Source organism: Fusarium solani (genome assembly GCF_023522795.1).
Source record: "Fusarium solani strain SB1 chromosome Unknown bctg00000008, whole genome shotgun sequence".
Taxonomy (NCBI): Eukaryota; Fungi; Ascomycota; class Sordariomycetes; order Hypocreales; family Nectriaceae; genus Fusarium; species Fusarium solani.
In genome coordinates, this window is record NW_027072148.1 from 2900394 (window position 1) to 2928116 (window position 27723).

General features: G+C 24.4%; 3 protein-coding genes across 3 annotated transcripts; all 3 read left to right on the forward strand.

Moving 5' to 3' along the window:
* Positions 1-471: 471 nt before the first annotated feature.
* Positions 472-4110, forward strand: MRS44_012982 (uncharacterized protein; the record flags this gene model as incomplete). Its single annotated transcript, XM_046277510.2, has 6 exons — positions 472-756; positions 811-865; positions 916-1719; positions 1769-2031; positions 3055-4035; positions 4081-4110. The coding sequence occupies 6 exons, from the start codon at positions 472-474 to the stop codon at positions 4108-4110; spliced, it is 2418 nt and encodes an 805-aa protein (XP_046126431.2).
* Positions 4111-16194: 12084 nt separating this feature from the next.
* On the forward strand, positions 16195-17066 carry MRS44_012983 (uncharacterized protein; the record flags this gene model as incomplete). The annotated part of the gene is made up of 2 exons (XM_065618987.1): positions 16195-16559; positions 16838-17066. The coding sequence occupies 2 exons, from the start codon at positions 16195-16197 to the stop codon at positions 17064-17066; spliced, it is 594 nt and encodes a 197-aa protein (XP_065475059.1).
* A 1351-nt stretch (positions 17067-18417) lies between these two features.
* Positions 18418-19249, forward strand: MRS44_012984 (uncharacterized protein; the record flags this gene model as incomplete). Its single annotated transcript, XM_046278974.1, has 2 exons — positions 18418-18752; positions 18805-19249. The coding sequence occupies 2 exons, from the start codon at positions 18418-18420 to the stop codon at positions 19247-19249; spliced, it is 780 nt and encodes a 259-aa protein (XP_046126428.1).
* Positions 19250-27723: the final 8474 nt, after the last annotated feature.

The window sequence follows — 27723 nt, forward strand, 5'->3', positions numbered from 1 at the left end:
ATCGACATGTTCATGTTGGCGTTGCCTTTCTTCCAGCTGTGGTCTTTGTAGATGACCCTGAAAAGAAACTCCTTTTCAACACTTTGCACATAGTGACTCTTGCGTACGCACGTCCAATTTCCGGAACCTTGCCCACCCCTCTCTCCCCGGCATTGACACGTAGTGGTCCTTTTTCCGTTTCAGTGCTTCGTTGTACCATTACCGGTAAAGGGAGGGTCCGAGCACCGGCGGCAGAAGTCAGTCAGTCCGCGGTAGAGTAGACTGTTGACTTTAACCAGTGGGGTTGGATACACAACTACCGACCCACGAGCGGAAATTTCCCCTCACGCTGCCCACACAGTAAGAGGGGGGACCAGTTGATGCGAGTTCTGTTTATTTAATCTAGGCCCTAGGGATGTCTCGGATGGCAGAGCCAATGCACTTACTCAGTGTTGATGTTTTACTGTGTTGAATATCTTGCGCAAACACACTATGGACGAGTTCAGCTCCTTTGTTAACACTGTGGGTGGCAATCCGACATCGGGGCTGCAAGTCACCCAGGGTACCAATCCATCAACCAGACAGAAACTCTGGGATGTGCCAGTGGCATCGCTGGAAGATGTCGAGCGTGCAACAGCATCGGCCAGAATCGCCTTCAAGGATTGGTCCCAGTCATCATGGTCTCAGCGTCAAGACTCCCTTGTCGCCGCACGCGATATCCTTGTCGCCCACAGGTCGAAGTTGGCAACATTGCTTACAAAAGAAGGGGGGAAGCCGGTGACTAGAATACATGCTGAAGCTGCAACATATAATGCTGATGATCAGTTGTAGATCGAGTTCTCCCGTCTCGAGATCGACCACTCGGCCAACTTTTTGCAATATAATGGTAAGCCAGCTAGTTAACCCCAATGTAAGAAGTACGCTGACAGTGCCCAGCTTCTCAGGAGCCCATTGAGGAAGTGATCATCCAGGACGACAAAGAGCTCAAACTCAGCATCCATGAGAAGCCCTTGGGCGTAGTGGTGGCGATTTGCCCTTGGAACTACCCCTTGGTCCTCGCGATTGGCAAGGTCGCCGCGGCCTTGGTTACTGGAAATTGCGTCATAGTCAAGCCGTCTCCTTTTACGCCATACTCTATCTTGAAAGTTGTCGAACTGTTCCAGAGCGTCTTTCCCGCCGGTGTTCTTCAGGCTCTAAATGGCGACGAGAAATTGGGACCTACGCTGTGTAGTCATGCTGGAATCGACAAGATCAGTTTCACCGGCTCGACCGCCTCGGGAAAGAAGATAGCAGAAGTGGCAGGAAGGCTCCTGAAGCCAGTCACCTTAGAGCTCGGGGGGAACAACGCGAGCATCATCTGCCCTGATACCGACCCCCAGGTTGTCGCACCTCAGGTGGCACTTGGATCCTTCATGAACTCGGGACAGCTCTGTGTGGCGAGCAAAAGAATCTTTGTGCATGAAGATATCTATGATGAGTTCCTGAAGGTAATGGTCGAAACGGTAAAGCAGTGGAAGGTGGCACCAACTTCCACATTGGAGTCAGGCATCATGCTCGGCCCCATTCAGAACGAGATGCAGTATAACATCGTCAAGCGCTTCTTTGAGGATTCAAGTCGAAACGGTTACAAGTTTGCTCTTGGCTGTAATCCTAAGGATTCGGACCAAGACTTTATAATTCAGCCTGCGATCATCGACAACCCCCCGGATAATGCCCTCGCCGTCACGGGCGAAGCATTCGGTACGCTCCTTGGCTACCTCATTGTTCCTATGCTAATAAGACCGGCTAGGCCCAATTGTTCCGCTACTCAAATGGAGGAATGACGATGACGTCATCAGACGAGCCAACAGTGATCCTTCTGGCCTTGGAGGAGCTGTTTGGTCAAGGGATGTTGACCGGGCTCGACGACTGGCAGATCAGATCGAAGCCGGAACTGTTTGGATCAACGGCTTTGAGAGGCCTCTACCACAGGCCCATCTTAGTGGTTACAAGGAGAGCGGATTAGGCGGAGAATGGGGCCGAAAGGGTTTGCTTGCATATTGCAAGCCGAAGGTGATTCATTTGTACAAATCGAAGGTGTAGTGATGCTGTAGGGCTTACAAGCCTCCGACACGGAGCACTTGCAACAAACTTCAAGAGTAGCAGGTATAGAGAACAATACTAACTGGGCACTCACTCTGAATCCGTGCCCGCCATCCATGTTCCGGTCAAAACCTCTGCTAGGTCCATCTCCTGAAAAACAGGAGACTAATTTGGCTAGGTTGTCACCTTAATCAGTTTCCTCCCTTGTTGCCACGACGGGCCTCGGTCTGGTATCACCGAACCATACCCGCATTTCGAGCAACCTGGTGAGGGTTGTAGCGCAGCAGGTTCTGTTTAGCTGCCAGAATTGCTCACCAATAGACCACGGCACAAGTGATGAGATGTGAATTAGCCCTCCATAGAAAAGGCTTGGTCCAAACAATGCTTCGGGATGACATGTTACCGTGAACGCCAGTAGAAATCGCGAGGTTGGGGGTGTGCAGCATGTTAAGGCGTCTGGAATATTGATGCAAGTGTGACTCTTGAGACGCTCATGTGATCGATCGAGGCTAGGCCTCCGGGTGGGGGGTAAAGCTGCCAATAAAGCGGCAAAATGCTCACCCCTGAGAAGACCAGTGAAACCAAGGTAGTAACCGGTCTCGGCAATCCTCCGCCGGGCTTTTCCCCACCTCCGACTGTTGGAGTGGGCAATCTTCGGTAGCGAGGTCTTAGATTTCGGGTCTTCTTATCACCTCGGTATTTCATTGATGCTTCTGGCTTTTCATATAATGAGTTTCTCGCGTTGGGAAAATATAAATTTTAGGCGATGTCAGTTCTGGTCCTCTCACAGACATGAAATACTGCAACTGCACCATCTGAGACCAACAACGCATGCAACCATCATCTATCGAGTATCTGGCAACTGTGATGGCAAACAAGCAAGAGTCCAGCCACAGAGTTGCGGTTGTAGTGGTGAGTCAGGTCCAGTGCCATACTTGACTTTTGTCCTCCAACCACCCTGAGTTACCTGAAAATGGTCTCACACAAGAACAGCGATCAGGCTCCGGCTTCACTTTCGAAATCCGATCGACGACAATCCCATCAGTCCGCCCTTGGGAAGTTCTCGTGAAGGTCTCCGTCACTGGCGTGTGTGGCACCGACTTATCGCTCGCGGCCGGTCATCTTGGCCCATGCCGTGATATCCTCGGCCATGAAGGCGTTGGCTACGTAGTTCAGGTCGGCCCCGGCGTAGACCCGACTACTATCAAAGCTGGCGACCGAGTCGGTATTGCATGGGTCCGTGACGTTTGTGGCCAATGCCCTTCTTGCCGCCATCCTGGGGGTGAAACTCGGTGCCTAGAGCAGCAGAATTCGGGCCGCAAGTGGGATGGGACCTTTGCCGAGTACTGTGTCGTGCCTAGTCGCTATGTCTTAAAGATCCCAAACGACCCTAACCTGCCAGACGAGTTAGTTGCGCCTATCCTATGCGGTGGAGTCACTGCGTATAAGGCCTTGAAGACTTGTAGGGCTGTGCCGGGGGAATGGGTCGCGATTATAGGTGCAGGCGGTGGTGTCGGTGGACTGGCAGTCCAGTATGCCAAGTCAATGGGCTATCGCGTGGCTGCTATTGACATTGGGCCTGCCAAGGAGCTCTATCTTGCGATGGGAGCGGAAGCATACTTCGACGCATCTGATCCAGATATGGCAGCGACTGTAAGGAAGCTGACTCCAGATGAGGCCGGAGCAAGTGCAGTTATCGTCACGGCAGGATCCGGGAAAGCTTATCAGTGCGCGCTTGATATCCTCGCGGTCTTTGGCACGCTAGTCTGTGTAGGTATACCTCCACCAGACCAAGCCATGAACTTGCATCCGCTCATGGTCATTGATAGAGGTATCACAGTTGTTGGTACACTGGTAGGCACGCGAACTGAAACATTGGAGGCTCTCGAGTTTGTTAGGAGAGGGGTTCTGAAACCAAAAGTGAACGTGCTGGGCTTCACGGAACTCGATGAGGCTGCCAAAAAGTCTGCCGCTGTGAGTGACACGCCGTCTATTTGCAACTATTTCTAACGTTGGCAGAACACGGGCAAGCTTGTGCTCAAGTTTTGACAACCCTTTCCGTATGAATAAGTTTGGTAAGGTCGAGTGGCAATTTGCTGTATGCACGAGTAGAGATTTATTATGAAATAGATCTTTTCTATAAAAGAAAACTTATCAATGTTGCAAACTAAAAGAGCATCTGTATAGATGAATTTTATTTCTACCTCTTTTAAGAATTATATTATTATTCTATTACTTTATGCCACCTAAAATAGGGATCAAAGTATCTTAATTAATATCTTAGTAATTTTAATACTAAAGGCTCTATACTTAAAGCCTAAGGTCTTAATAGGCTTAAATTAATAAGGTTTATCTATATAATTATTAATAGCTTTAATAACGCGCTAAAACTAGCTCTATTTATAATAAATAGCTTATATCTTAACTAGCTAAAGTGGTTAAAGTCCCCTTCACGTAGTAGCTCCTCTCTGATATTAACCTTCTAATTATCCTTATAATTCTTAACTACTTAAAAAGGTTAAAATTTTAAAGAATTATGCTTTTATTATCCTTATAAGAGGAGGTTTAATTATAACTAATAATAACTATAACTAACTAAGTAACTAATCTATAACTAGCTAACTAATTAATAATATATTAATTAGATCGCAAGAGCTATAAGAATTATATTATACCTTAAATATCTTAGTAGGTATAGCAAAGAAATAATATATATATATAGCATATATAATAAATAAGTATATATAATAAATATCTCTTAACTTATATTATGTTTATTTAATTATTTAATTTTTAATTACTTAGTATATTATAGTTTAATACTAAGATTAAAATCTTTTTTACTTTTTAAGCCCTTTAAAATAACTTAAGTTAATACTTTAATATATTATTAAGATATATAAGATTAGTTATATAAAGGTAAAATACTAGTAATAAGGTATTTAATCTTAACTTAATTAAATTATTAAATTATATAAGCTTTTTAACCTAAAAGAAAAGATTTTTATATATTTTATTTTTAACTTAGATTTATAAGGATTTCCCTTTTAATTATATATTATAAAAAATAAAACTAAGTAATTATTTATTACTTAAAATATATTATTAATTAATATATATTAAGTATTAAATTTTATTAAATAATACTTAAAGCTTAATATATATATTTTTTATAAATATAAGTTCTTAAAAGCTAAATATAAATATCTAAGTATTATTTTGTAATAAATATAAATTAATATTCTCTTATTAATTTATATTTAAAAAATAATATTTTTAAGAATTAAATAATTATAATAACTTAAAATACTTAAATTAATAATAAAATTAATTTTAAATAATTTAAATATTTTAATTTATATAATATATATATAAATATATATTATTAATATATATAATAAATAAGTAATATAAATATATAAGTATTATAAAAATTATAATTTTAAAAATAAAAATTAAAATATAAAGATTATAAATTATTTAATTAAGTAAATTTATTTATTATATTTTTTCTTAAGTATTTTAATTATTACTTAATAAGTCCTTATATTATAATTAAGCTTATTATATATATTATAATACTAAATATTAAATTTAATTAATTTTTCTTAATTATTATTTCTTAATAATTTAATTATTATTTATATATTTATATTTAATTAATTAATTATTTATTTTTTTTTCTTTTATTATTATTTTTTTTTTTTATAATTTAATCTTTTTTACTTTTTAGTATTAATTTAATATCTTATTTACCTTTTAAAAGTTTTTAATCTTAGTTATTAATAAAATAACTTAATATATAATAACTTTTTTTTTTTTATAAAAAATTATAAAGCCTCTAAGATTAACTTTAATAAGTTATTTTAATACTTTTTAATTTCCCTTTTAAGGTAATATACTTAATAAGTAAAATAATTAAATAAATAAAATAATTAAAAATCCTAGCCCTTAAAATAAAAATTATAATAAAAATACTATTAATTATTTAATTAATTAAAATTATTTATTATATTTTTCTTTAAATATCTTAATTATTACTTAATAAGTCTTTATATTATACCTAGGCTTATTATAGATATTATAGCGCTAAATACCTAATTATATTAACCTTTCTTAATTACTACTTTTTAATAATTTCACTATTACTTATATATTTATATTTATTTAATTAATTACTTATTTTTCTTTTTTTATTATTATTATTTCTTTTTTTTATAATTTTATTTTTTATACCCTTTAGTACTAACTTAATATCTTATTTATTTCTTAAAAGTCTTTAATCTTAGCCCTTAATAATATAATTTTATATATATTTCTTTTTATTATATTTATAAAAGACTTTATAGCCTCTATAATTAACTCTAAGAAGCTATTATAATATTTTCTAATTTATTTTTTAAGGTATTTAGACTAAGATTTAGCCTTAAATATAATCTTTAAAGTCCTTAAGACCTAAGAAGTAAATAATTTAATCCCCTTTTTAGTAAATATTAAAGTTTATAGCTATATATTAAGCTTTAAGATTATAACTTCTAAGTTAAGAGAAATAAAATTAGCTCTTTTAAAAGCCCCCTTAATATTTCTTTTTATTATAATAGCCTTATATATTATATAAAAGGTTAAAAAAAACTTAATCTTTAAAATATAAATTATAAAATATTTAATTAAATATTTTATTTCTTAATTATAAGCTTTTTTTAAAAGTATAAAATACTTAATATTAAAAGGCTAAAATATATAAAAGAAATAAAATAATATATAAAGCTAAATAATTTTATTTTTTTTATAATCTCTTTTAAAGTTAATTAATTAATAACTTTTATAATTATTAAGAATTAAGAGATAATAAGAATTAATTAATTAATTAATTATATATTAATTAAAATACTTAAGCTATTAAAAATTAATCTTATTATTAATTTAGCTATTTTAAGTTATTATAATAGCTTAATTACTTAAGAGGTTATTTTCTTAGTATTAATTAGCGAGGTAATATTAGCTTATATTAATAATAAATAGCTAAATTACTTAGCTTTTTATATTAATTACTTAAATAATTATAATTTATTTTTAATTTCTAAGCTATATTAATTTTAGCTTTAAATACCTTTCTAAGCCTATAATAATTATTTTACTTATAATTATACTTATAAGAAAGCTAATCTTATTAAAGTTATAAATATTATTTAATTAAATATTATATTTTATAATTATATGTATTATAAGCTAAAATTAATTATAAATAATAATTAAATCTTTATACTTAGCTCTTTAATAATTATATTTTTAAAAAAAATATATCTTAAGGTTTAAATATTACCTAATAAAGTTTAAGGCCTAATATATATTAATTAATAATACGCTATAATTAATAAGTAATTAATTAGCTATTTCTTTTATATTATAAAGTTAAGAAAGAAATCCTTATAAATCTAAGTTAAAAATAAAATACAAAAAAATCTCTTCTTTTAAATTAAATAACTTATATAATTTAAAGATAATATTAGCTTAGGCTTAAATACCTAAATTATAATTAAAGAAAGTATTATAATTAATTTTATAGATTCTTATAACTTATTAGAGACTTAAGTTTAAGGTATTTTAATAAGCCTAAAAGGCAAAAAGAATTCTAGCCTTTTTATTTCCTTTTAATATATTAGGTAATTAAGAATTATTTAATTAAATAATAATAATATAAGTTAAGGGATTTTTAATTATCTTACTTATTTAATTATCTTACTTATTAAGTATATTATTTAAACTAAGATTTAGTCTTAATTATAATATTTAAGGTCCTTAAAGCCTAAAAGATTAATAATTTAATTACTTCTTTAACTAATATTAATATCTATAGCTAAATATTAAGCTTTAAGACTATAATTTTTAGGTTAAAAAAAATAAGCCTAGCTCTTTTAAAAGCCTTTTAAATATTTCTTTTTATTATAATAGCCTTATATATAATATAAAAGGCTAAAAAGAACTTAGTCTTTAAAATATAAATTATAAAGTATTGAATTATATATATATATTTTTTTTAATTATAAGTCTTTATTAATATATTAAAGTATTTAATAATAAGGGGTTAAAGTAAATAAAAGAAATAAAATAATATATAAAGCTAGATATTATTATTAATATTATAATTAAAATTATTATTATTTATATATTTATATAAGCTAAGATATATATATTATATATTTAATTAAATAAATTTAATTTATTTAACTTATAGACTTTTATTTATTATTAAGTCTAGCACTAAGTCTTAATATTAATACTTTTTAAATTTATAGAATTTTAATTCTAACTCTAAGATTTAATTCTTTTAAAACTTATAATATTAATAACTTTTATTTTTTAATATAATTATATTTATAGCTATATAACTAGATCTTAGTTAATTAATTTCTTTAACCTTATTATTTAATATTATAAAAGGTATTAATATTAATAATAAAAATTATATATTATGCCTTATATAAGTATATATTATTATTATCTCTTAAGTTATTAAAGAAATTAATTTCTTTCTAAGTAAAATACTTATATTTCTTTAGCTTTTTTTTAAGGGCCTTTAATAAAAAAAGCTTTTTTTTTAATAAAATTAAATTATTTATTTATATTATAATTAAGTAAAAAAAAGCTAAGTAAAAAACGAAAAAAGTTATAATTAAAAATCGCGAGTTTAACTTAAACCTTTTATTTAATAAGCTATATATTTATTATAATACTTTAAATAATTTTATATAATATTATTTCTTATAGCTTCTTATAGGTATTTTCTATACCCTTATAAAGCTTATAGACCTTTTTAATAAGGTTATCTTAATTATATAAGAAGGCATATTAATAAGTATTAATTATATTACTTTAATCTATTAATTAAAGGTCTTTATAAAAAGTTATTATAATCTTATTAATATATTATTAATTAATTAGCTAGTTATAAATTAATTACTTAATTAGTTATAATTATTATTAATTATAATTAAACCTCCTCTTATAAAAATAATAAAAGTATAATCTTTTAAAATTTTAACCTCTTTAAGTAATAAAAAATTATAAGGATAATTAAAAGGTTAATATTAGAGGGGAGCTATTATACAAAGGGGTTAGACTTTAATTATTTTAATTAGTTAAGATATATATTATTTATTATAAATAAAGCTAATTTAATATATTATTTAAGCTATTAATAATTATATAAATAAATATTATTAATTTAAGCTTATTAAGACCTTAGGTTTTAAGTATAAAGCCTGTATTATTAAAGTTATTAAGATATTAACTAAGATACTTTAATCCTTATTTTAAGTAATATAAAGTAATAAAATAATAATTAAGAAATAAAATATTTAATTAAATATTTTATAATTTATATATTAAAAACTAAGTTTTTCTTAGGTTTTTATATTTGATATAAGATTATTATAATAAAAAGAAATATTAAAAGAAATTTTAAAAGGATTTAATTTATTTCTTTAAATATAAAAAATATAATCTTAAAGCTTAATATATAGCTATAAATTTTAATATTTATTAAGAAAGAAAATAATAAGTATTTTTAATTAATTAAATAATTAATAATATTTTTATTATAATTTTTAATATAAAGATTAAAATTTTTAATTTATTTATTTATTTAATTTATTTACTTATTAAGTATATTATTATAATTATAAAAAGAATTAAATTATTTTAATTCTAATTATTTATAAAAACTTTTTAAATATATATAAATTAAATAATAAAGGTTTATATTTAAAAAAAAATACTTTTTTAATAATTTATTTAATAAATATACCTTAAAATAATTATTTTTTATAACTTTAATATAAAAGATATTTAAGCTTATTAAATATAGCTTATAAGTTATATTTATAATTATATAGCTAATAAAACTATATATTTTATTATTAATAAATTTAAATTAATAAACTTTTTAAATACAACTAATAAATACTTTAACCTAATATTAGAAATTAATAAGTTATTAATAATTAATATATTATTAAAAAGATTAACTAAGATTATATAAATAACTTATAAAAATAACTTAATATATATTTATATTAAGCTATAAAATTATAAAATTAGCTACTTAAAAGGGATTTTCTTAATAAAATATTAATTTAAAATTAAAATAACTAACCTTAATAAAAAGCAAGTTATAAAGCTTATAAAATAAATAAATAAATATAATATTTATAAAAATAAAGGTATTATTTTTATACTTAAAGAAAATAAAATAAGAAATAATTTTATTAATAAATATTAAAATAAAAAAAAATTTATTAGAATTTACTTAATAGGGATTAAAGACTAATAATTCTTAAATAAAGTCTATAAAAAATTATATATTATTAGAAAAATATATTATCTAAATATACTAATACTTATTATATTTTTTTATTTATTATTTAAAAAATAATAAATAATAAGAAAAAAGGTAATATTATAATTAATATATAACTTATATATAATATTATAATTCTTAATATATACCTCTAATTAAATTAAGAAAATATTATAATAAGTATAAAGGGGAAAAAGTATTTTTTATTATTTAATAAACCTAAGTCTTTTTATAAATAACTTATTTATAATATATATTATAATTAAATAATAATTATATTTAATTATAATTTAAAAGCTTTTAATAAAGCCTTAATAAAATTTAAGGACTCTTATATATTTAATTATTAAGTGATAAAGAAAATATTTCTTTAATATTATACTTTTATATATATTAATATTAATAATATAATTATTTTTTTTAATATTATTAAATAATATTTTAAATACCTAGAGGTAATATTAAAGCTATTAAATAAAAAATAATTATAAATTACTATAAATAAATCCTTTATAAAATATAATATAATTAAATTACTTAGATATATAATTAATAATAATAATCTTTATAAAACTTAATATTAGCTTAATATTTTCTTAAAGATAATATACTTAATTAACCTTATTACCCTTAAAACTTATATTAAAATAACTAAATACCTCTAAAAGAAAATATATATATATATATATATATATAATATACTTAATAAATAAATATCTTATATAGGTAAATATCTTAAAAATCCTAACCCTTAAAATAAAAATTATAATAAAAATACTATAAATTATTTAATTAATTAAAGCTACTTATTATATTTTTCCTTAGATATCTTAATTATTACTTAATAAGTCCTTATATTATACCTAGGCTTACTATAAATACTATAGCGCTAAATACTTAATCTAATTAACCTCTCTTAATTATTACTCCTTAATAATTTAATTATTACCTATATATTTATATTTATTTAATTAATAACTTATTTTCTTTTTTTTATTATTATTATTTTTTTTATTTATAATTTAATCCTTTTTACCCTTTAGTATTAGCTTAATATCTTATTTACCTCTTAAAGGTCTTTATTCTTAGTAATTAATAAAATAACTTAATATATAATAATTTTTATTTATTTTATAAGATTTTAGAGAGCTTTTAAAATTAACTTTAAGGAGTTATTTTAATATCTTTTAATTTATTTTTTAAGGTATTTAGATTAAAATTTAGCCTTAAGTATAATTTTTAGGGTCTTTAAAGCCTAAGAGGTTAATAATTTAATTATTTCTTTAATTAATATTAGTATTTATAGTTATATATTAAGCTTTAAGATTATATTTTCTAGGTTTAAAGAAATAAGCTTAGCTTCTTTAAATATACTCTTAATATTTCTTTTTATTATAATAGCCTTATATATAATATAAAAGGCTAAAAAAAACTCTATCTTTAAAATATAAGTAATTAAATATTTAATTAAATACTTTATTTCTTAATTATAAGCCTTTTTTAATATATTAAAATACTTAATATTAAGGGGCTAAAATAAATAAAATAAATAAAGTAATATATAAAATTAAATAAATTTTTTTTTTTATAATATCTCTTAAATTTAATAAAATAATAACTTTTATAATTATTAAGGATTAAAAAATAATAATAATTATTTAATTACTTAGCTATATATTAATTAAAATACTTTAATTACTTAAGATTAATCTTATTATTAATTTAGTTATTTTAAGTTATTATAATAACTTAATTACTTAAGAGGTTATTCTCTTAGTATTAATTAATAAGGTAATATTAACTTATATTAATAATAAATAACTAAATTACTTAGCCTTTTATATTAATTACTTAAATAATTCTAATCTATTCTTAGTTTTTAAATTATATGAATTTTAACTTTAAATACTTTTTTAAACTTATAATAATTATTTTATTTATAATTATATTTATAAAAAAGCTAATTTATTAAAATTATAAATATTATTTAATTAAATATTATATTTTATAATTATATTTATTATAAGCTAAAATTAATTATAAATAATAATTAAATCTTTATATTTAGCTCTTTAGTAATTATATTTATAAAAAAAATATATCTTAAGGTCTAAGTATTACTTAATAAAGTTATAAGCTTAATATATATTAATTAATAATATATTATAGTTAATAAGTAATTAATTAATTATTTCTTTTATATTATATAGCTATAAAGGAAATCCTTATAAATCTAAGTTAAGAATAAAGTAAATAAAAATTTATTTCTTTAAATTAAATAATTAATATAATTTTTAGATAATATTATATTAAGATTAAATGCTTTTTTACTAGTGGCTAAGAGTCTTCTAAGAGACTATATATATACTTATAGCGCGCTAAAGACTTAAACTTAGGTTATTTTAAAAGGTATAAAAAGTAAGAAGTATTTTAGCTTTATAATTAAATTATAATATATTAAGTAATTAAGAATTAATTAATTAAATAATAATAATAAAAGTTAAGGGATTTTTAAGATACTTACTTATATAAGATACTTACTTATTAAGTATATTATATACCCCTTTTATAATTAGAAATTATAGCTATTATATAAGCCTAAGGTTAGCTTAAAGCTATTAATTAAAGTATTAAAACTAATTAAGAGATTAAAGGCCTTAATAATTATATTTATTATTATAAAATAAAAATATATTATTTTTTAAAAAATATAATAATTTTTAATAAAATAATTTATAATATAATATTATAAGCTTATATAATTGCTTTTTTATTTATTAAGCTAGTCTTTATATATATTATATTAATTACTTATAATTATACTAAGCTTTTTAGCTTAATCTTTTTAATTTAACTTATTTCTTATTTTTATTATTAGTAATATATTTTTAAGCCTTTTTTATAATACTTTTAATTAATATAAACTATAAAAAGGCCTTTTTTAAGAAAATATAAAAATACCTTAATAGCTAGTATAATATTTTATATAATTTATTCTTACTTATCTTATTTTTATTATTATCTTAATAAAAGTACTTCTTATTATTATTTCTTAGTCACTAAACTCTTCTTAATTTTTATTAAGGCTAAGGTTTTTCTTTATTTACCCCTTTAATAAATAAAAAAGCTCTATAAAAGACTTTTATTTTCTTTTATTTAGGCTAATTAGTAATTATAAGATTAATATCTATAAATACCTTACTAATTATTAAGCTATTTATTTATATTTAACTAAGTTTTATAACCTTATAGGTATTAATTTATAACTCTAGAAGGAATACTCTTAAGACCCTAGCTAAGTTAATAAATTATTAATCTATCTCTTTAGCCTCTTATAAGCTTATATCTCTAGCCTTATTAATATTAGCTTTCTATTAGGTTAATTACTTCTTAATAGCCTTATATATATTAGTTAATATTAATAAGTTTTAATTAATACTTTGCGATATACTTAATAAGTCTTTTATTTATACTTATTTTTAAAGAGAAAATATAATATACAAAGATTAATTATATATTAAAGGTAATATTTTTATTAAAGTAATAATAAGTAATTAGCTTACTAATAATTTATTAAAGAAATAAAATAGATTAATTATAGCTAGATCTAAAATATTTTATAACTTTTTTATAAGGACTTTTAAAGAGAGATCTTATATACTTCTTAGTAAAGTAAATAAAATATAAGATAATAGGGGTAAATAATTAATTAATAGTAATAAAAATCTAGCTAGAGAAAGAGCCTAAAAGCTACTTATTTCTTACTAACTATGCTAATAATAATAATAATAATTAAAGGTATCTTAGCCTCTAACCCTTTTCTATATATAAGAAATTACCTAATAGCCCAAAACGGCTTAGTACCTTTTTCCCTAACTTAATAATATTTATAACTTAGTCTTATATAGTAATTACTTATTATTTAAATTCCTTATAGCTCTTTAAGAGGTATTTATATAAGGTTTATCTTATAATAAATATTTATTATTTTTTTTTAATAAAGATATAAAATATTTAAATTATACTTTATAATTATATAAAAATATAATAAGGATTATAATATCTTTTATTAAAATAATCCCTTAGGTACTTTATAAAGAGTTATTTTTAAATTATTATAAAATTAAGGTAGATAAGTAAGTAATTATTATAGCTAAAGTAATATTTAAATATATTAAGGGTTTTAAATACAGAGATATTTTCTTTTCTTAATTAAGTTAATATAATCCTAGAGGTCTTTATTCTTAGCTTTAATCTTAAGGGTTTTAAAATAAGTAATTTAATTATTATTATTAATAAGTTTAATTATAGTAATATTTAATATTTATTTAAGAAGCCCTAGGTAATCTATCGCGATTAAGATATATATATATATAGATTAATAATTCCCTAGCGAATAAGACTTTTAATTCTTAGAAAATAGGGTTAAGTTAAAATAATATATATTTTATTATTACCTTATTTTTAATTACTATAGGAGCTACCTATAAAGGCAGCTTAAGTTCTAGGGATTTACTAAGACTTTAGTAACCTTTTGCTAGCTCTAACTAATTATATTACATACAGCTATATTTAATATATTATACTAGGTTTATATTAATAGAGGATTAAGTTATATACTCTAAGGTAAAGGATATTAATTATATCAAATAATATACTTAAGGTATTAAATATAACTAAGTTATATTAAGAATTAAGATAACTAATATATAAGAAAATATAATAAATATATCTTATATATAAGAAGTCCTTCTTAAGATTAAGTCTCTAAATAGTTAATCTAGGGTAAGACTATAAAGACTAAACTTTAGTCATATTAGTCCTAGAGCATAGAATTAAATACTTTCCTTTTAGTCTTATCTTAGTAATTAATTTATTAGACTTCCCCACTTATATCTTATTATAGCTATAATACTAATAAATTTAATTAAGACTAAGATTTCTTTAATATAAAATAAAATAAAAGTAGAAATATTAAAAGAAAAATTAAAAAAATAAAAGAATTAAATAATTAAGAGTTTTTAAGTAATAAAAAGAATTATAAAATAATTAAAATAATTAAAATATATTTTTAAAAATATTTTATTATTAAATCTAAGAAAGAAGGATAAAAGAATATAGACTTAGACTTTATTAAGATAATAAAGCTTTTAGGGACCTTAGTAATTATTATATGCCTTAGTTATAAAAGTCCCTTATATAATAAATCTAGCTCTATAATAATTAGATCTAGTAGCTTTGAGATAAAATTAACTTAGATTAGACCTACCTTTTATACGCCTTTTTATATTATAATTTATACTTCTTTTAACCCTATAGCTATTAGAGTTAGCTATATACCCTCCGCTTTTAGTCATACTTAGGCCTCTTGCCAGAGCCAAGGGATCTATAATAAGAACAACTACCATAACGTGAAGCCTAATGTTAAGTTGCTATCCGAGATACTATAACGTGAAGCCTAATGTTATGTTAGCTATCCGAGATACTATAACGTGAAGCGTAACGTTATGCTAGCTATCCGAGATACTATAACGTGAAGCCTAACGTTATGCTAGCTATCCGAGCTTCCCGAACCACTCGGAACACTCAGATATCCCGGCTATTAATTGTGGGTCATGCGGCTTGAGCTTGAGGGCGACGTGACGGTTTGTCTCACCCCCTGATCATGAAAACATTATATATCATAGCCTTATCTCAGGTCCTACGGTCTACATCTCCACAGCATATTTGACTCACTTAACAAAGACAAGCAACCATCCCTCCAAAGCACAACCATGGCAAACATTGACAAACGCACCGGACCTGACGCCAAAGTATCCGTGGAGATTGATCCATCGGCACCCGGCACAATTGTTCGAATCGTATTGGCTGCCGAATCAGTCTTTAACGTTTTCTTGGCCATTCCTATGATATTCGACGCGAAAGAAGCCTTAGTACGAATGTACTTGAGCGATGGCAAGTCCGCGGCGCCTCACGCTGCCTCTATCTTCCAACTGTTCGGCATCAGCCTGGTCGCCATGACGATCCCGATGGTGCTTGCGATCCCGAATAAACCTGGGGCGATAGAGACGAGGCGGACCACGTACCAGATGTTAGGCTCGTTTGAGGCTTTGGCTCTCCCGCTCTCGTTTTGGCAGGTGTGGGTTGCGGGGGAGGCGGGTAGCGGGCTTAATCCCAGCAAGGTGATTTGGGGCCTTGGGCTGGGGATGGGGGTTATGTTGGGGTTTAGGGCCTGGGTGTTGTTTGTGAAACCGGAGTGGATGGGGAAATATAGGGCGAAGAGGGTGGACTGAGGGAAGTTCGCACGTGGATTCAGCTATATGGGATGGTCATTCCGGTAGATGTTGCCCGCTTTAATGCCAATTGCTTGCGGGGGAAGAGCGATGTGGTATGATTCTATGAGCGTGTTGTTATCAGACAGGAGGTCAGGATTGGCGGACCGGGACATCTAGCTATCCAGTACGCTGCCAAAATGGAGGCCGAGGTTGTTGTCTACAGCACAACTCCTAGCAAAGAGAGCGAGGCTCAGGAGCTGGGGGCGACGGCGTTTCATCTCATCAGCGAGATGTTCGACAAGAAGGCTGCACCAATCGACGTCTTGGTTGTTGCAGGCTCCAAGTACCCTGATTGGGAGAAGTATGAATAAGTCTGATTGTCCAACCTGGCTGTATGCTAATGCAAGAATGAAATCAGGGTCATGGTAAAGGAGTTTCTCGCTAGAGATGGAATAATTTTACCTCTCGCGGCCCCTATTAACGGACCTCTCAGTTTACCGTCAGTTCAAGCGTCACATACTACCCATCAGAGGAAGTCGGGTTCCGCTAACTCTTCAGTAGTGCGAATGCAATGTTTTTTAATGGGTTTCATGTCTTCTCTAGTCTAGTCGGGTCTAGAGGAATTCACGATGAGATGCTCGATTTTTCAGCTCGCCATAACATCAAGCCGCTCATCCAGGTCTTTAAGCACGATGGCCCATCAAGTCTTCAAACAGTATTTGAACGCCTTGAGCAGAACACTATTAGATACAGGGCTGTTCTAGAGATGTAATATTACTTCTTGTTAGTTACATTGGATAACCTTAGTAAGACATCGTCCTACCGAGGCTGCTCGAATACACGGACTTTAGGTAGGCGGTGAGGGAAGATAAGCGTGATAAGATGGCAGAATTACCCAAAATCGTACAGGGACCCCTGTCGAAAACCATAGTGAGCGCGGAACAATCAATGAGCGAATGGACGAAAAGTATGTAATTTAGTAAATTCCAAGTTGTCCTTGGTACAGTAGGCCCAATCAGTGTAAAAGGAAACACAGTTGAACCCCGCTGCTTTGGGTTTCTGGAACAAGTTCAGCCACAAAGATGGAACCAGCAACCGAGCTTGTGAGTCTTGAGAGAACTTGTTGGAAGAACGTAGCGGACTGCCTCACCTAAACGGGTGGATTTCGCCGCTGAATACGGAGTAGGACGACTCGCTCTCCATTGATGAAATGAAATGAGACCTTTCAGCAACCCTAATCCCGGATGCAGTGTATGCAACGTGCAAGGGGTTCGTCTGACGGCTTTCCCCTTCGCGGCATTGTGGACCTTGATGGGTGGAGCAAATCGGACTCATCAGTAAGCGATCAGTAATGCCTTCTCTTGAGCCAATTCTCTGAGGTGAGATGTACTTTGAACACCCGAATCCCATAGGCCATGATAGTGCTACACGGACCATCCACGTAAACAATTATTGCATCGTGTAGCATTTGCCTGCCGGCGAGATACTTCTGCTTAGTCGGTTTTTCTCCTTGCTTCTTTTTTTTCTTAATTTCTTTTTTTTTATTTTTTTTTTATTATGATCAATAATTATTTTTCTCTGTGGCCAAACCCCTCTTATTCGCAAGTACATAAGGTCAGTCATTGCATGCCTGGCCCAGGAGCTGTCTATACGGTTGACATATTCTCTTGAGACATACATATTTCCGAATTCCCTATTTCGAGCCCATCATTGCGGATCACCATGCACATCTTAAGCCTGGGCTGTTCCCTCCTAGCTGTTGCTGAAATAGTTTCGGCCCACCCGACCCCAATCTTGGGGGAGAACGAAGTCTTCAAGCGCAATCTTCTGACAAAGCTTCCTCGAAACGCCGATGCGAATAGTCTCAGATTCCAGCCGGCTGTCGATTTCGATAAGGATAGCTGCTACAATACTGCCGCTGTTGACCCGTGGGGAAATCTGAACCCAGGTCTTCCAAACAAAGGAAAACCTGCCGATGGCTGTCGCGATCTTCCACGACTTGATAATGCGAATGTCTATTCCAGATATCGTTGCAACAATGGCTGGTGTGCTTATATGTAAGCCGGCTTGGATCATTCAAGACTTTTTCTCCTGCTAACTGCTGACAAGGTACGAATACTACTTTGAGGTAGACAGAACAGGCGCAGGCTCAGGTGGTCATGTTCATGATTGGGAAAACGTTGTTGTTTTTGTGCAAAACGGCAACAGAATTGCCCGCGTTGCACCATCAGCACATGGAGGGTACGATGGGGCTACTAATAATCCTGTGCTTGACGGTGACCACCCACTTGTTGTTTACCATAAGGATAGTGCCAGCACGCATGCATTTCGCATAGCTAAAGAGTCAGAGCGACATGCAGTTGAGAATGGTTACGGATGGTGGCAAATTGCTGATCAGGTTGCTTGGAATGGTTATCCCAGTGATTGGATTCAGGACCGACTGACACATGCCGACTTTGGAAAGGCAACGCTTAAGCTGATCGACAGCCGGTTTGGTGATGCTCTTAAAAAAGCTGCCGGCAACTCTGTTCCTGGGTTCAACCCCTACGGGTAAGACCGTACTGTTATACCAGACATCTTTAGATGTATTTCTGTGCCTGGGCTTAAGAGGTTGATTTAGATCTGGGTTTTTCCTCTGGGTAACACCCAGTTTTCCCTGTATGTTAATTAGCTGAACAGATTAGACATTAACATAATCTACTTTGACGTACATGATAAGCGAGCGGTCAATTTTTACCCAAATTCTCTTTTCCTTACTTCAACCCTACTATACCAATTACCACTGGTAATGGCACCCGATACTATTTTTTCTGGCCCGTGGACCCTTCTTTCAGATCTTTGGTTTTGGGTCTGAATCTAGGAATACTTGTTGGAGAAGTGGCATGTCACAGGGGCAGCCACCTCAAGGGAAGATAGTCTCACGATGAGACCAGAAGCGTCAGAGCAGCGGTACAGATCTATTGCAGGCTTAGCAGATGTAGTATCTTAGGCCTCGTTTCTTAAGATATAGAGACGAGGAGGGAGAACACACATAGATAGCCAGAAAAAGGGTCAAAAAAAGGATAATCGTCAATATACTCAATCAGTTACCTAGTGAGGGCGCCCTGTCTGACACAAACAGCCTCAAGCTAGCAGACCATGCTTCAGCTGCTAAAGATAGGATTATTTTTCTTTTTCTTTTTAATATTTCTTATATTGTTAATATTAATATAATATTTATAAGATATTAATATATTTCATATATTAAGTATATTTATATATTACTATATAAATTAAATAATACTTTAAGGTACTTAGGGTTTTTAATTAATTTTTTATAATATACCTTAATATATACTTTTTATTTATATATTATTTTTATATATTTTTATATTATTTAAATATATTATTTTTATAAGTTATTTTAATATTATTTATTATTGTTATTTTAATAACTTAATTTTTATAAATATTATTATATTTATATAGTTATTTTATATAATATTATAAGTAAATTTAATAAATATATATTATTTTATTTTATTATTAAAATTATTATTAAAATTACTATTATTTATATATTTATATGAGCTAAGATATATATATTATATATTTAACTAGATAAGTTTAATTAATTAAACCTATAGATTTCTATCTACCGCTAAGTTTTAGTCTAGCGCTAAGCCTTAGCGCTAATACTTTTTAGGTTTATAAAACTCTAATGCTAACTCTAAGAACTAATCCCTCTAAAACTTATAATACTAATAACCTTTATTTCTTAATATAATTATACTTATAGCTATATAGCTAAATCCTAGCTAGCTATAATAAGACTTCTTTAATTTTCTTATTTAATAGTATAGAAGGTATTAATACTAAGAATAAGAATGATAAGCTATACCTTATATAAGTATATATTATTATTATCTCTTAAGCTATTAAGAAAATTAATTTCTTTCTAAGTAAAATATTTATATTTTTTTTAGCTTTTTTTTAATAACTTTTAATAAAAAAACCTTTTTTTTAATAATATTAAATTAATTATTTATATTATAATTAAGTAAAAAAAGATTAAATAAAAAAAAAAGTTATAGCTAAAAATTATAAGTTTAACGTAAACCTTTTATTTAATAAGCTATATACTTATTATAATACTTTAAATAGCTTTATATAATATTATTTCTTATAGCTTATTATAGGTATTTTTTATGCCCTTATAAAGCTTATAGACCTCTTTAATAAAGTTATCTTAGTTATTATATAAAAAGATATACTAATAAGTATTAGTTATATTACTTTAATCTATTAATTAAAGGTTTTTATAAAAAGCTATTATAATTTTATTAATATATTATTAATTAATTAGCTAGTTATAGATGAATTAATTAATTAATTATAGTTATTATTAGTTATAATTAAACCTCTTATTATAAAGATAATAAAAGTATAATCCTTTAAGATTTTAATCTCTTTAAGTAATTTAAAATTATAAAGATAATTAAAAGGTTAATATTAGAGGGGAGCTACTATGCAAAGGGGTTAGATTTTAATTACTTTAGCGAATTAAGATATAAGCTATTTATTATTAATAGAGCTAGTTTTAGCGCGTTATTAAAATTAGCTTTATTTATAATAAATAACTTATATCTTAACTAGCTAAAATAATTAAAATTTAACCCTTTTAAATAATAACTCCCCTCTAATATTAACCTTTTAATTATCTTTATAATTCTTAATTACTTAAAGAGATTAAAATTATATTTATTATCCTTATAAAAAGAGGTTTAATTATAACTAATAATAACTATAATTAACTAATTAATTAATAATATATTAATAAAGTTATAATAGCTTTTTATAAAAACTTTTAATTAATAAATTAAAATAATATAGCTAATAACTATTAGTATACCTTCTTATATAATTAAGATAACCTTATTAAAGAGGTCTATAAGCTTTATAGAGGCATAAAAAGTACTTATAATAAGCTATAAGAAATAATATTATATAGAGCTATTTAAAGTATTATAATAAATATATAGCTTAATAAATAAAAGGTTTAAGTTAAACTTATAATCTTTAGCTATAACTTTTTTTTTTTTATTTAATCTTTTTTTACTTAGTTATAATATAAATAATTAATTTAATTTTATTAAAAAAATCCTTTTATTATTAAAGGCCCTTAAAAGAAAATTAAAAAAATATAAGTATTTTACTTAAAAAGAAATTAATTTTCTTAATAGCTTAAAAAGTAATAATAATATATATTTATATTATAATAATTATATTATATTCCTAAGGCATAAACTAGTTATATTAGTTAATATTAATAAAGGAGATTATTATATTATCTTAAATAAGATATAAGTTATATCTAGTAATATACTTAAGGGTATTAAGTATAACTAAGTTATATTAATCCCTAAGGTAATTATTATATAAGAAAATATATTAAGTATATCTTATATACTTTTTAGAATATAATAACTTATAATAAATTATAACTTATAGGGCCTAAGTTACTATAATTTATTTAACTAGCTTAATAGGGATTATAGCTTATAAGATATAATTTATTTTAATTTATATATAATTAGCTAATTAATATAAGTCCTTCTTATTATATAGCCTAAGGTCTTCTAGGCTATAATATAATATCTCCTCTCTATTAGTCTTATCCTTAAGGCTATATCTATAACCTTAATTATCTCGCATATATATATTAATCCTAAACCTATAAAAATCTTTTATTAATATATTTAGTTATTTTATCCTTTTTTAAAAATAATTAGCTATTATTAAATTAGGTAATATTATTAATTATTTTAGATTTAAAATTATATCTTATTTATTATTTTTATAGCCTATACTATATAGCCTTACTTAAAAATTTAAATTACTACGAGGAGTATACCTATTAAGGCCTTTCTTATAATATATTAGTAAATATTTCTAATACTTATTTATATATTCTTACTTATAGGTTTTTTTATTTATTAATAATTTCTTAGTAAATTATATTTACTAAGAGTCTAATTACTTAGATTTTAAAAAAAAGTATATTAAAAAGGATTTTTTATATTTATAATAAGAGGCTTAAGAGGCTTAAGCGAGGGTAAATAAGGTTTTAGCTTATTTAACTTAGCTTTATTACTAAAAGTATTAATTATATATTAAAGGTATTAAATAGCTATTTATAGCTTTTATTTCTTAAATAAATTAAAAGAAACTAAAAAGGTAGAATAAAAAGCTATAATTATTATAAAATCTATAGGTATTATAGATATTATTAATTAGAGTATAATTAGACTTAAGTTTATATCTCCTTTTAATATCATTAATAAAAGTCTTTTAAAAGGTATTATATATTAATAAGGTATTCTAGGGGTTTTTATAAATTTTCTAAGTCTAAGTAATTCTTTTATTTAATAAAATATAATATTTTATTATTAATTTTATTTATATTAAAAATACCTTTTATAATATACCCTTTTAATCTATTAATTCTTATTTTTATTTTATTATTAGTTTTAACTTAAATAGTATTTTTTATTAATTTAAGTAATAAAATATAAATAATTAAATAAAGCTTAACTTTTAATAATAAGTCTAATTTATAGTTATCTTCTAAGATTTTTTATTTAATTTTATATAATTTAATATATTTATAATTAAGATTTTTATTTTATTATTTTATTTTAATATTTTTTATTATAATATAAATTATATCTCCTTCTAAGAAAATTAATTCCTTAATTCTTTTTTAATTAGCATAGTTTATTATTTTATTTCTAATAAACTTAAGTTTAATATCTATTTCTTTATATAAGTTTTTTAGTTAATTACTAATAAAGATTACTTTAAGGTTAATAAGAATATTTTATATTTAATAATATATATTTAATATAAATCTAAAATTAATATAAGCTAATATAATCTTTATACTTTTATTAATCACTATATTATAAGCTAACTAGGCAGCTAATAGCTTCTTAACTTAATTAGTTTATTTATAGTTAATATAATATTAAAAGTATTATTTTAATATTAAATTTATATATTTTATTTATTTATTTATTTTCTTATAATATATATTAGAGAGTTTATAATTAATTCTTAAATATCTTATAAGGCTTTATTAGAATTTTATAGTAAATAATAATCCTTAATTAATAATAATTTTAAGTAATATATTATATATCTTAATAATATAAAAATAAAAAAAATAAGTAAATTCTTTTACTATTATTAATTCTTTATAAGGTATAAAATAAGAAAATTTTATAAGTCTATTTATAATAATAAAAATATTATTATAAAAGTTTCTAATAGCTAATTCTTTTAATAAAGGTAATTTAATAATAAATTTTATAATAATAAAATCCTATAGTTATTATATAACTAAGAGTAATTATAATTTTCTATAAGGTTTATAGTATTATACCTTAGTTTTTATATAATAGTTATATTATTTAATAACTATTAAAATAGTCCTCTTTATATTAAGAAAGGTAAAAGTTATTTTAATTTATTTTAGGGTTTTATTAATTCCCTAGTATTTATATAATAAGTAGCTATATATTTTATATATAAGTTTATAGAATAGCTTATCTAAGACTTATTATTTATTAGTTTTTTTATTATTTAAAAGTTATTTATTATATTACTAAATCTATTCTAAGAGTAAATTACTTTATTTTACTTTATATATAGCTATATTAATTTAATAAGATATCCTTATAGCTTTATCTTATTTATAAGTTAATAGTTTTTATATTAATAACTAATTTTTCTTATAGTATTTTTTATATTAAAATATTTTTTTTTATCTTACTTTTAAGGTTATAATTATTATAATATTATTATATAGCTTTAATTATTTCTTCTAGGCTATTATAATATATAACTTAGTAATAATAATAATTAAAGATAATTTAAAATATTTTATTAAGCGTAAAAATCTTTCCTTTATAAGTCTAAACTTTATCGCTTTATTATTAATATCTTAATATATAATTAAAAAAATTTATAATTTATTATTTATATTTCTTAATAAGCATAAGGTATTTTAATAATTATACTAGTTTATATATTTACTTAATAAACCTTTATTTAAGATATCCTTTTAAGGTAAAATATAATAATTATTTTTTAATTTTAGTTTTTTTAATATCTAAGTTAAATTATTAATTAATAATATTAGCTTAATTATTTTTTATTTTTTTCATATAAATAATAATATAGTTAAATTCTAAGAGATATTTAATATATTATAGTTATTATTTATTAAGTTTATATATTTTTATAAAATAAGTAATATTCTTATAATTTATATATACCTTAATTTAATATTTACTTCTAAGGAGGTAATATTAGAATTTTTTAAAAGTATTAATAATTATAAGGAATTCTTTATTATAAATAAGATAATTAAGTTTTACTTTATATAACTTATAGGAATAAAATATAATTAGGTATAAAGATCTTTTAGTATTTTATTAGCTAATTTAGGCTCTTAGTATAAAATCTAATATATTTATCTTAAGTTTTATTAATTAAAATAAATTAAATATCTTAAGTACTAATTTACTTAAGATAAGTTCTTTAATCATATAAAAAGCTTTTTATATCTTATTCTTAAATATAAATATCTTATTTTTCTTTATAAGATTAATTAATAATACTATGATTTTCTTAAATTATTTAAGAAATTTATAGTAATAATTAGTAAAGCTAAGAAAGGCTTATGTTTCCTTAATATTAATTAATTCTTTTTAGTCCTTAATTATTATAATTATCTTAAGGTTTATATATATCTTATTATAAGATATAATATATCTAAGAAATTTTACCTTTAAGGCATAGAATTTATTTTTCTTAGGTTTTATTAATAAATTAATATCTTATAATATTTTTAATACCTTATAGATATATTTTATATATATTTTTTTTTATTTTAAAGAAAATAAAGATATTATCTAAGTAATATATAATAAATATATTTAGATATTCTTATAATATATTATTAATTATTTATTAAAATATAATAAATATATTTATAAGTCTAAAAGGTATAATAAAGTATTTATATAATTTATATTTAATATAAAAAATAATTTTTTATTTATATTTTTTTTTTAATTTAAATAAGGTTATAAGCTCTTTTAAGGTTAAGTATTATGAAATATTTTATTTTAAAAAATTAATTTTTTAATTTATTAATAAGAGGTAATAATATATAATCCTTAATTATAATAATATTAAGTATTTTAAAATTAATATAAAAATAAAGCTTTTTATTTTTCTTTAAGATAAATATAATAAGGTATTTAATAAATAACTTATTTTTCTTAATATATCTTTTTTATAATATTTCTTTAATATATTCTTTTAATATTAATTATTATATTATATTAAGTAAATAAAGTTTATTAAAACTAAGTTATTTTTTATTAATAAATTTAATTTCTAAATTATAATATATATATAATAATAAACTTATTTTAAGTTCTTTTATAAAGAGTTTTTTATAGATATAATACTTTTATAATATATTTTTAAGTTATTCCTCTTTTAATATTTTCTTACTTTTTTTAAGGTCTTTTTTTAATTATTAAAATTATTATATAATATATGCGATTATTTATTAATTTTATTATTTCTATTTATTATAATATTTATATTATATCCCTTTAGGTAAAAAGGTATTTTATATTTACCTTTACCTAATTTCTTTAGTATCTTTAATAAAAATATAAGATCTTATATTATCTTCTAAGTTATTACTTATTATAAGGAGTACCTTATTAGTAAAAGATAATACTTAGCTAGTCTTTTAATTAAAATATAAATTAAATTAATATAACTATAAGTACCTAAGTACTAGGTTATAGCCTTTTATAGGTATAATATTAAATAAGATTTCTTAGTTCTTTCTTTTAATAAAAACTATAAGGTAATTAATCTTACTATTAATAACTTTATTATTATAATTAAATTACTTCCCTTTAAGATTAATTATTATATTAGGCTTTACCTTATACCTCTATAATAACTTGAATTAATTACATTAATAATAAAAGTAATTTTATATAAGTTTAATATTTTAATAAATATATAATTAATTAATTAATTAATTTTTATTATTTTTAATTTTTAATACTTATAAAAATTATTAATTTATTAATTTTAAGAAATATTATAGAAAATGAATTATTTAGCTTAATATGTAGCTATAAACTTTAATATTAGCTAGGAAAGAGATTTAACCCTTAAACCTTAAAGCTTTAAAAACCCTTAAGATAATTATTAAGACTAATTCTTAATTTAAATATCTTAAGAGATAAATTAAAAGGTATTATAATAGCTTTTTAGAGTTAATTCTTAAAGCCCTAAGGTATTTTAAAAAAGAAATAAAAATAATTATATATTAAGTTACTTTATTAATTATTAAAAATAAAACCCTTTAATACGTAAATATTTAATTAATATTAAAAAATGAAAAGAATAAAATTATAAAAAAAAGAAATAATAATAATAAATATAAAATAATAATTAATTAATTAATTAAATATTAATATATAAGTAATAATTATATTATTTTAAAGTAATAATTAAGAGAGATTAATATAATTAAGAAATTAATATTATAATATTTATAATAAGCTTAGTTATAATATAAAAACTTATTAAATACTAATTAAGATATTAAAAAAATATAATAAAGAATTTTAATTAATTAAATAATTTATAATATTTTTATTAATATTATTATTCTTATAATAAAGACTTTTATAATACTTATTTAATTATAATATTTATATATTATATATATTAAAATTAAAGAGTTTTAGAAAAATATATATAATATTAAATTAATATTAAAAAATAAAAAAAATTAAATTATATAAAAAATATTAATAATAATAATAAAAAATTAAATAATGTTAATTAATTAAATAATTTATAAATTCTTTATAATAATTTTATTTAACATATTAAAATTTTTATATTATTTATTTCTTATATATATTAAGTTATTAAAAAATT